This window comes from Astatotilapia calliptera, chromosome 11 (genome assembly GCF_900246225.1).
Source record: "Astatotilapia calliptera chromosome 11, fAstCal1.2, whole genome shotgun sequence".
In the NCBI taxonomy this organism is placed as follows: domain Eukaryota; kingdom Metazoa; phylum Chordata; class Actinopteri; order Cichliformes; family Cichlidae; genus Astatotilapia; species Astatotilapia calliptera.
Genome location: NC_039312.1, coordinates 14549072 through 14560659, shown reverse-complemented (window position 1 = coordinate 14560659; position 11588 = coordinate 14549072). Strand labels below are relative to the sequence as shown.

General features: G+C 42.2%; 1 protein-coding gene across 1 annotated transcript; it reads left to right on the top strand.

The window, feature by feature from the left end:
* The first annotated feature begins 3522 nt into the window (after positions 1–3522).
* Positions 3523–9272, top strand: gdf6a (growth differentiation factor 6a). Its single transcript, XM_026184998.1, has 2 exons — positions 3523–4089; positions 8159–9272. The coding sequence occupies exons 1-2, from the start codon at positions 3729–3731 to the stop codon at positions 9118–9120; spliced, it is 1323 nt and encodes a 440-aa protein (XP_026040783.1). The 5' UTR covers positions 3523–3728; the 3' UTR covers positions 9121–9272.
* The last annotated feature ends 2316 nt before the right edge of the window (positions 9273–11588 follow it).

The window sequence follows — 11588 nt, the reverse complement described above, 5'->3', positions numbered from 1 at the left end:
AAGCATTGTCATCCTGGAGGACAGAGTTTGTTTACAGACTGTGGAGATATGGGACTGACACTGATTGTAGAATCTCATCTCGCGGCATTGAGATCATCTCCAGTGATGATAAGCCTTGATTTTTTTTTTAGTGAGGGAGATGCTGCTCCACATCATCACGCTGCCTAACGAAAAGCTGTTACCCTATCAGTGCAGCAATCAGCATAGCGTTCTCCGGATCTTCTCCATACTACCTGATTATCCAACCGCTGTAAACAGAATTAGGACTCATCACTGAACATAACATTCCTCCACAAGCTCAAGTTTCACAAGGTCCACCACAAATGGACCTAACAGTGAAGGACAGTCATGGCAGGTCTCCTGGCAGGCCTATGAGCCTGGAGATTGACTGTGTGCAGTCTGTTCCAGATCGTCTGGTCCGTCTGTCTCTGACATCTCCTGTTAAATGGAACGTGGCCTTCAGTCTCAAGATGGTACCAGAAAATGCTGAAACTTGGTTTTGTGAAACACTGGCTTGAAGTTGCCCCATGGTGTAGACCATATCAAACATAATATGCTCAGAACCAACACTTATCAGAACAAACACCAACTGATACTGTGGCAGGATCCATACTCACAGGTGTTGCTAATCAGATGCTAATCACCTGATTGTCGTCAACAACAGAATAAGCTGTTTAGCAATGACAGAGAAGATTTGTCAAGTTTTTAACGGACAAAACCCACAAATTCATTGTACTTACAAATGTGGCACCATTTAAGGAAATAAACAGGTTTTACAACATGTAGAACTGTTTGCTAAGAAGCATTGTTACAACAGAGAAATCATTAACCAAACACACATCTCCTTCCTTTGTTGATAAGTTTATTTGTTCTGATCATCATTAGCTGTCTGATTCTGATGTTTGGGATAACACTGGAGTCTTTCGCCATTATGATAATTTTCTTCTGTTTGCTACTAATGCAAAGAGACAGACAAGATAAGGCCTGGGAAACTCAATGCAAAATCTGAATCAAAACTATGATGCTTCTGACCTTATGTGTTGTAAATACATTTACACAAATATCTGGAATGATCTCTTTAAAGGGGGGCAATTGTGCTCATCTCCACTGACATATTTTTGTTCCCAGACTCTACTAGAGTAGCTTTGCATGATTCACAGTTCAAAATAATCCTTGTTTATTTTAACTGGACCACGATGCAGTCCTCTCACTGTCTGCTAAAAGTTCCTTTGAGGACAACTGCTTTTTTCTGATAGTTGCCTCTTGCCAACAAAAATCTTGAAAAGCAGCTGCTCATGACAAGAACTGCGCACCCGAGATGACCACAGTAAGGATATCTACTCTTACTGACCAGAGTAGGAAAAAAAATCCCCTCCATCACCAAACTCTGTCTCACAGTCTGCTCTGCTTTAAAACAAGTGGCTAGGTTTGAGTGAAAGCTAATCACGAATAAAAGTTTCAACACCAATTACATTTTAACCCTTAGCTGCTCCCACGTTGGTCTCTGTTCTGTTCGCGGACGTGGGAAACGTCTTCCCTCCCTCTTGTAATGTACGCTAGAGGCCATTGGAGGTCAGCAGAGTCTCGACGAAATCATTTGAAGGGCTCTACGCCGAGGCTGAGCGTTTTAACTTTACAATGTTCACACCACTGAGTTACATTTAAACCCAGGAACCTTTTCGGCTCTGGTTATTTAATGACATTTCTGCCTCTGAAAACCTACGCCTACTCAGTCATTAAAGTAAAAACGGAAAAAGAAAGAAATCATCAAATGATATTTATCCTGAAAGTTAGTTTTCCCTACATTTGGTATATTTTTTGTAAAATATGAATAATCTTTAAAGATTTCTTTAAAAAATATCGCAACTTTACGATCACTTCGTTTGTGTCTTCAGCGTATCTGCGCTTAAACTCTAATCTAACGTCATCGTCCTTGGAAGCTTTCACACTGTCAGACTTACCGATAAGGAGGGCTGTTAGTCCCTTCCAGTGTTTCTCAAATTTGACAAGGCCTACGCTTAATTTTTCAAACTTGCCAGTGAAAAAACACAGGCTAATAAGAGGAAACAGTGAAATGTCTCATATAATTTCATCCACAAAATTAGATAGGGGAGACCGGGGATAGTTGTAACGTCGGTCAGTTGTAACACTTTCAATTTCTCCAGTCAGGGCTAAGTTTCAAATGATGTGACTCATCCTGTACATGCCCAATTCAGTTCTTCTATCACATGTGAAAAATTAGCACATTTTGGCAAACACGGACAATTTAAGAAGAAAAAAAGTAATTTGTATGCCAAAAAGCAAGTTTATTTCAATTTCTAATAGCATTGTCTGCTTTGCAGTTAAACTCATCAAACTTAAATTATGTTATTTGTATGTCTATGGGGATATATTCTGTGTAGGTCTTTAGTGCTAGTGTTTTAGCCGTTGGCTGTAATGTTAGCTAGTTCATGGCTATAGGAGTCTGGGTCAGTTGTAACAGCAACAGTCTGGGTTAGTTGTAACAATAATGCAGATTTTACAACTTACCACACTATTACTTTAACTTATATTAAACAAGTTGGGGTAATGACATCAGCAGAGAGGTTCACTGGTCACCTTTGTATATGCGGTTAATGCCATTGGCAACACAATTCCTCCGATGTTTGTGTTCCCACGCATACGTTATGCAGAACACTTTGTCAGAGATGGGCCAGTAGGAAGTACTGGTAGTGGAAATAAATCAGGATGGGTCCAAGAAACAGACTTCTTCATCTCTCTGAAGCACTTTGCAAACCACACCAAGGTAAGCCATGAAAACGGTAATTCAGCTTCATTGTTATGTTCAAAGGTTGGTGCAAGAGTTGTAGGTTACAATGCCCACTGAGCCAATGAGGCCAAACTCAAGAAAGACCAACCACAATTAATCAAATTTTCAGTTGTTGAAAATTCCATAATTTGTCTTTTTTTTAGGGGTTGGTATATGTTCAAACGCTAGATTTCTGCATTCTGTCACACACACACATAGCTACATAACTAGATCTAAGCGCATTCAGGTGTTGAATAAAAAAGATTACATTTTAAGATTTTGTCAGTACCCTTATTTCATTGCGTTACATTTCACCCCCAGGATATGTTACAACTAACCCAGACTATGGGGTTAATTGTAACATTTCACTCTCTGTGTTTGAGACCATACCATGCAATGAGTAATTGTGCTGCAGAGAAAATAGCTGCACTATTTAATAGCAGAGACGTGTAAATACTTTGCGTTACATTTTGAATCCACTACCTTAAAAGAGCTCCAAGCTACAGACAGAAATGTCAAAAATGTTACAACTCGAGTTTTTGCCATTCACAGTAAATCAGATTTATCACGTGCACGCATTTTACTCACTGATAAATCAAAAAACATTCCAAACCTTCCCACACTGTTATTTCCCCCTTTCACTCTGTCCTCTAGCATGCACGCTTTATAGTACGTCTGTGACATAAAATTGTTTGGGAAGCCCTGCACTGAGCCACCATGTGGGCGTGTTTCTTTTCGGCCCAACAGTCTCCGCTCTTGTGTGGAGTCCAGAGCGAAAAACGCACTTCTTCTGGTGCGGCCGGAGAGCGCAAAAGTTAGCTGCTCTCAGACCCTGAAGCGCACACCATCTCTGGCTCACGCAGCTCCTCGAATTTAACTTCACTGCGCGGGGGAGGGAAAAAATTGAGTTTATTAACATCTCCCGGTGAATGTTCCAGCCATGGACGCATTTCGAGTCATTACGATATATCTGGGCCTCCTCCTTGTTTTCCTTGGGAATATACCGTGTTTCCAGTCTGCTGCTATCATCTCTCCCTCTGCGCCGAGGAGGAACAGGGGTGCCAGGATCCCACACCAGGATGGACAAAGCTCTTCCAAATTCCTAAAAGACATCTTCGCGTCCTCTCATCCTGTCGCGGGACACCACAAAGAAGATCTAAAGGACGCTATTGTTCCGCATGAGTACATGCTCTCCATATACAGGACATACTCTGCTGCAGAGAAACTCGGACTAAACGCCAGCTTTTTCCGCTCTTCTAAATCTGCCAACACCATAACAAGTTTTGTGGACAGAGGAACAGGTTGGTTTCTTTCAGCTGCTGTCTCCATCAGCTCAGTCTTGCATAATTTTGTGGCACAGTCCCCCCCCCCCCCCCCACTCCCCCACCCACCTTCAGACGGGTTTAATATTCTCCTTGTAGAGGTTGTTAAAATGTTGCTAAGAAATGACAGTAACGCATAACGAGTGAAGAACAAGCTGCTTTTACGCACACTTTAAAGCACCGTGCAGGCGGACTTTTACGCACACAGTATCCAGTGAGATTCTTAAAAAATGTGCTGAACAAAAGCAAAGATTTGAAAGTTGCAGGTTTATTCATTGCTCCTGAACACTGCGCTGATTTTCGTGGTTATTTATTTATTTATTTTTGGATGTGTTTTCCCCACGGTTGACTGAAACATATAACTTTTCTTTCGAGTATTATATTACACTTAAATTAACCTCTGGGCAACACGACAGTAAAACACTAATTGAGGCGCTCTCTAGATGAAAGCTGTAAATCACTGTCAATGCAGGCTGTAGCAAAAGCTATCCCCGCTCCCAACCTCCACGTGAACACAGAGAACTCCCCCCCCCCAACTTAAAACACTTGCTGTGAGTTTCGTGTTCGGTTCTTTTACCCAAGAATCCTTAAATAATTATCCGAGTTTCAAACGCAAGCACCCCAGTCCCACATATATTAAAGCGTGGAATCTGTTGCCTTCATGGTGCCCAGTTTGACCAACTTGTTCTGACAAAGAGGGGCTGGGAGGGCCGGGGGAAGAAGCGGGTCGGTGTGAGAAGCAGGTGTTTGGCTCAGTTAACGTGTGTAACCAAGTGATTTGACCGGCCCGCGAGAACAAACACAATCTGATAAACACTAACACATCCAACACACACAAGGGGACATACGCCGAGTTAATCTTTGAGGGAGAAATAAAAGCTATCTTTGTTTGCGTCCCCTCCTGTCTGAAACACTCCGAGCCTCGGCTCCAGGACGCAGACTGCGCGCTGCAAAAAATGTCCATCCTGAGCTGTTCCGTGGAAGCATATCAGCCCCAATGATGCGCAATTGAAATGATTTAACTAATAATCAAATGTTTTTCTTCGCTTGTCAAGAAAATTGATTTTTAAATAGATGTATTTCAAGTTCATAGAAAGCAACCAAGAATGCGCAATGAAAATAAAAGCGGTTCTCTCACGCTCGTGTTCTTTTTAAGACAGAAAAAAACAAAAAAAGAGAGAGACTTTGTTGGGGTGATTGTAAATTTGTTTTGCTCGTCCGTGCAGCCATTTCTTGCAGTGTGAGCTGGTTTGATAGGAAAAACGCCTCACTCTCTCCTGTGATTTTGATGTGATGTGTCACTAGCTGTGACCCCGAGCTGGACCCTCTGAGAGCTGCTTGGCATCGAACGGCTGACTGGAGTATTTGAACTCGGTGATCTAATTGAGTGTTCATGTCATAACATATCAAACACTGTCTATTCTCCCATAATGACCCAACTCGGCCACAATGGGCACATCACCAAAAAAATGACGAGAGAGGAAAAAATCGAAAGGGAAGTTTCGTCGCTGTGAAGTGGTTTGTATTCTTTTTTTTGCCACCGCCACTTTAATTACGGAAAATTATTTTTCTTTCCGTTCTTTCAGCTCAAGTACCTTCGGTTACTTCTGGGATTCCTCCCAGCATCCCTAAAGTGTTGCACTGAATTAACCTGCACAATGAACCTCAGCTGGGACATTTCCCTATTTGAATCACCTCCATCAGGAAACACGGGGGAAGGCTTTTTGACGCGGAAAGTAGTAACTTTTGCGCATGACTCATGCGTGCAGAGATAGCTTTTTTAAAAAAAAAGACCTGTAGCTTCTTTTGCTTTCACACTTTTTACATTTTTTTAGATAGATGAAATTTGCTTATTAACCAGGCGGTGTTTCCTGGAGGTCAGAAAAGGCAAGATCAGAAAAGAATAACCCGATTCTGAAAATTACTTTTGGCACTTGGGGTAACTCATTAAAGCGCAGATGGTGCAGCCTGGCCTCTCTCTCTCTCTCTCGCTCTCTTTCTCTATCCCCCTCTCTCTCTAAACAGGCATAGATGACAAAAACATGGTTTGCATTTGCTCAGATACAACCAACAAGGTCACAAAAAAGTGCACAGGATGCAGGCTTTAACCACGCAATAAAATCTACCGCACTCTCCCCCAATTATCCGCCGTCAAGCGTGTTACGCATAATGGAAAAAATTGGCTTTGTGTATAATACTCAAATGAAGAAAAGTTTGTAACTTTCTTTTTTAACTGTCTACAAAAATAACAAAATAATTCCTGCAGTCAGTCACTGACAGTCCCCTTCGCGTTTTAAGGGGGATGTTGTCGTTGGCAGGGATGAGATTAAATATAAGAGGGAAAGTACTTTAATGAGGAATATGGGAATTGAGAACTGTTAATTATTTGGTGAACTTGTATTCGATTTGTTTGAGGTCTTATAAAAAAAAGTAATGCAAACCAGACGTGCAAAGTCACTGAAAGGAGCACAAGGTTTCAATCTGCTTTTACTGTCTGACTCGGCTGAGATCACAGGGGAAACTGACAACCGCATTTAAATATCTCTATGGAGTAACTTTTACAAATCAGACCACGAGGGCTTTTCGATCTAGCCAAGTCACTTTAATAATATGAATGAATAATAATAATAAAAAGAATCACGATAAAATACTGATTTGACTAAAAAAGTGCGCAGTAAATCACAAACAGTTGAAACATGTTGAGATATTTGTATAATAAAACTTTAACATTTCATATATTAAATCTAAATTCATTTTTTCGTCTTTTTTTTAAAATTACTTTTTTGTGTTTTACTGAAACTGTTGAAGCTCCTTTGGGGTAAAATTCGAAAACAGTAAAAAGCACCGGGGAGGGCGAAAAAATTCGCCATAGATGCAGTTTTTCCCCCTTTCAACACACACACACACACACACACACACACACACACACACACACACACACACACACACACACACACACACACACACACACACACACAAAATTAAATAAAATGTTTCCATTAAATGAGAAATTGAATACGTGCTAACACCTTCTCATGCAGCCTGTCTCGGTGTTAAATTCCAGTCTCATTGCTTCGCCTTGATGAAATATTTGTTGACCTCCTGGGTCTCCAGTGGGGAATAATGCATTAATTGTGTATTGTTCAGCTGAGTGTACAGTATGTCGCTTGGTCCGTTAGTGTCTGGCAGCGCTGAGGACCCTTCGCATCACAAAGCCCCTTGTTTTTTTTTTTGGGGGGGGGGGGGGGGGGGGTTCTTACAAACAAGACTCAGCAATAAATCTCTCTCCCCCTCCTCCAAAAAAGAAAAAAGAAGAGAAAACTAAATACATTTTTTTTCTGGTGCTCTGGCTGCTTCTCAGACTTTTAGGGAAGTAATAGTTTCAGGCTTCTTCTGCTCAGCCAGAGAAGTGGAAATTAATGATCGGTCTGTCAGCATGTTGAACGAAAGCGTGGGTATTTTTGCGAAAATACACTGGCTTTGATTAAAAGTGGCACGGAATGCAAATATTGGCAGGTTGTTCTGGAGTTTTGTTCGCAAAAAAAATATTTATAAAAAGTGTTCACGTCATTCCCGTGATTTTCGGAGAAATGTGATATCAAGTGGGAAAAAAAAGACAGAATTTATAATTCATCTCAAAATACGTGCACGTTTTGCAGGAAATTAAATTAAGAAACCGCAAATTTTATATAAGGAAGCTTTCAAATAAACTCTGTGAGCTTAACCTTCATCCCGCCTTTAGCCCTATAAAAGTTTTAAAAAGGCGTCATTTCGAGAAAAACAATTGTTTTAAGTTCCATATAATGGTATGAGTTGTTTTCTTTTTTCAATTCCCCTCCAGACTGGGGACTTGTCAGCTGCAGTTTGTTTCAGTCAGGTCCAGGGTGGACATTTGAACAACAAGAAAGAGAGAGAAGGCCTCTGTGGGAGAATGTGAGCCCCCCACCCCCCGACCCCCTCCTTCCTCTCACCCCTCCCGTCCTCCCTCTGAACACTGTACACCCTAAGTGAATCTGACTGCAATTATTTTCTCCTTTTATCCCCGCAGACGATCTTTTGCACTCTCCTCTGCGAAGACAAAAGTATCTGTTTGATGTCTCAACCCTTTCAGAAAAAGAGGAGCTGGTCGGGGCGGAATTAAGGATATTTAGGAGAGCGCCCGGGGATTTGCAGACTTCCCTGCAGAAGACGGGCCTCTACGACATTCAGCTCTACCCCTGTCGCTCAGACAAGCTGCTGGACTCCAGGTCCCTGGACCTGCTGGATTCCACGAAAGCCGGCTGGGAAGTGCTGGACGTGTGGGAAGTGTTTAAAGCGCGCCAGCATCATTATCACCACCCCCATCGCTCTCGTCACTATCAGCAGGAGAACCAGCTTTGCCTCCAGCTAAGGGTCACACTGGGCAAATCGGACACCGAGGTCGACCTGAGGCAGCTGGGGCTGGACAGGAGCGGCCGGTCCCAGCAGGAGAAGGCCATCTTGGTGGCCTACACCCGCTCCAAGAAGAGGGAGAACCTGTTCAACGAGATGAAGGAGCAGATCAAGTCGCGGAGGTCGGTCAGTGAGAAGGAAGTGAAGGTGGCAAAGGAGGAGGGGGTATCTCCGCTGACTGGGGCCAAAGGAGAAGGGCCCAGGCGGAGGAGGAGGACGGCGCTGGGCAACCGGCACGGGAAGCGGCACGGGAAGAAATCCAAATCCAGGTGCAGCAAAAAGGCTCTGCACGTGAATTTCAAAGAGCTTGGCTGGGACGACTGGATCATTGCACCCCTGGATTACGAGGCTTACCACTGCGAGGGGGTGTGCGACTTCCCCCTGAGGTCGCACCTGGAGCCGACCAACCACGCCATCATACAGACGCTCATGAACTCCATGGACCCCAACAGCACCCCGCCCAGCTGCTGCGTGCCCACCAAACTCAGCCCTATCAGCATCCTGTACATAGACTCGGGCAATAACGTGGTGTACAAACAGTACGAGGATATGGTGGTGGAGCAGTGTGGGTGCAGGTAGCGGCCATTATTGTGAAAAAACAAAACAAAAAACAACAACAGAAGATTGTTAAAGATACTCTCAGTGGGTTCAAGGCTGAAGGTAGAAAGTCCTCATGGGTCTCAAAGCGTTTTGACGCATGATGCGCCTTGTTTTTATTCAAAAGGGATGCGCGCGCGCGCGCGCACACACACACACACACACACACACACACACACACACACACACACACACACACACACACACACACACACACACACGAGGCCATATCTTTTATTTATTCAGACTCAGTCGCATTAAATTTCACTCTCTGCCTTAAAATGTTAAGCACAATATTTCCAAACTAGGCGTCAAGTATCATAAAATAGATTTTTCTTGTTGTTTTTTTCCCAAAAAGTGCGATGTGTCCACATGGCACGAGGAGAAGGGCGTTCTGATTGAGATGGGGGGAACTATTAAGTCCGACTGCGCACATGTGCGTGCCGAGGACAGCGGGCTTTGCCTTTAAGCAGCGCTTTGTTGTAGCGTGTGATCCTGGCAGCCTGGCCGGACTCTTTTGGGTATGTGCATCCAGGCCTCAAATGTAACTGTCCAGCTGGAGTCATTACAGGCCCGAGCAAGTGCCCGTTGTAAAAAAACAACAACAAATAAATAAAAAAAAAAATGAAGGGGTTGATCTAATCTACCAAACACAAACACAGACTGGTCTGAGGAGAGGTGATAAGACGGTGGTCGTGATGGTGGTGGTGGTGGCAATGCCTTCACAGAGATTTCTTGTTTTTCCTTACTGGAGACCATCTGAAAGGCGCTGGGAGAGGGCGCATTTACGGACAGAAAGGACACAAAATCAGACTTAATGCGTGAATGAAAGAAAAAAAGAAAGAAAGAACACATAACTGAGGCGTAATTTCAAGCTCAAAAGTCGGCATCTTTACAAAATGCACTTCCACAACTGACTGCGCCAAGGACATGTGGTCAGCTGAATTCGTCTTCTCTGATGACGAAAAAACTAAATATTAAAAAAAGACAAGAAAAAGAAAAAGGACTCGCAAACGAGACGTTATTTAAATGCACATTAGCTTTGAATGCACTGCTGTTCGTTTTCTTTTTGTTTGTTTGAGTTGTAAATACTTGTACAGTCCCCCGCCCCAAAAGAACTCTACAAAGTGCAACGAATGAAGAAATGAGAAAACGGCATTTCTTTGTAAATGTACAAAAATGCACTCAAATCGGTATAATTTCTATTCTATAATTATTTTATTATTTGTGATGTACAGAGTTTTCATGATAATCATATATTTCTTACGTGGATAAGAGTAATTTAAGGTGTATTGATATTTTGCAGAGGGTGGAAAATACCATTATTAATGTCTACCTCATAATTGCATATAGGAGGTGCATTCAGTTAGAGTGTAAAGAGCTTTTACAATGATATATAAGATCATTTATTTACATATATTACTGGCTAATATTCCACACCATTACTGTACAAATAAAATTCAAAAGAAAGCCCACCAGTCTGGCCTTCTGATGATTGATGCCAACTATTCTTTTAAGAAAAATTCTTTTGCATTAATTTGATGTGTTTTTAAGTCCAGTAAGAACTTTGCAGGGGATTAGTTTCTGGGGAAGCTATGGGAAGGCAATAAGATGTCTTTTTAATCTGTTGATACACTAAATTGCTTGCATTACTGATTCTTAATCCCTTGCATTTTCCACCCTTCATTTTCATTCATTTTCCCACTCTTGCAATATTCTATCTATATTCTATATTTATCTTAATAAAATCCTTCCTCTCATTACCTGAAGAAAAAAAGAATCACCTGATACTACTTCATTAGAGTCTCTCTGAGTAGTTTTACTTTTATTCCCTGAATGAGATGTACAAAGTACATCCGGTCCACATACACGTTTCCTGGTAGGTCAGATCTGGTCTTAGTGAACACGTTCTCATCACAGACCACAAATGTAAGTGTGCACTGACTGGATGTGTCAGAATTGCCCCACATGGTGACCATCCACAGCGAGGGGAATCCACTGACTTGACTGTCGCTGATATGACACTGAATGCAGCTATTTCTCAATGAATTAGTCCTACCTGGGTCAAGTTTACTTAATACTTTAATGTTTTCCAATCTGTGGATGAAAACAGGAAAAAAAAAGAAAGCAAAAGAAGGAAAATAAAAAAGTTTGAAAGAAGGGATAGCTTCCATAGAGTGCTATCGACCTTGGCCTGGAAACAATTAGGAAATTGCTTTGAAATGTTATATGTTGTCCAGGCTCTTGTACAGTATCATGTCACTCCCCACATGTTTGCTACGCGGAAACAGAGGATGCTAAGTGCACTCTTTAGCGGCCGCTGCAAATGACTGACACAACAAGCATTCCCCTGAGTATAACCAAATGCCCCCCACCCCAAACAGGCCACATTTCATCATTTCATTCATTTCATTTATTTGTTCATTTTCAGGCACAACAAATACCTATAT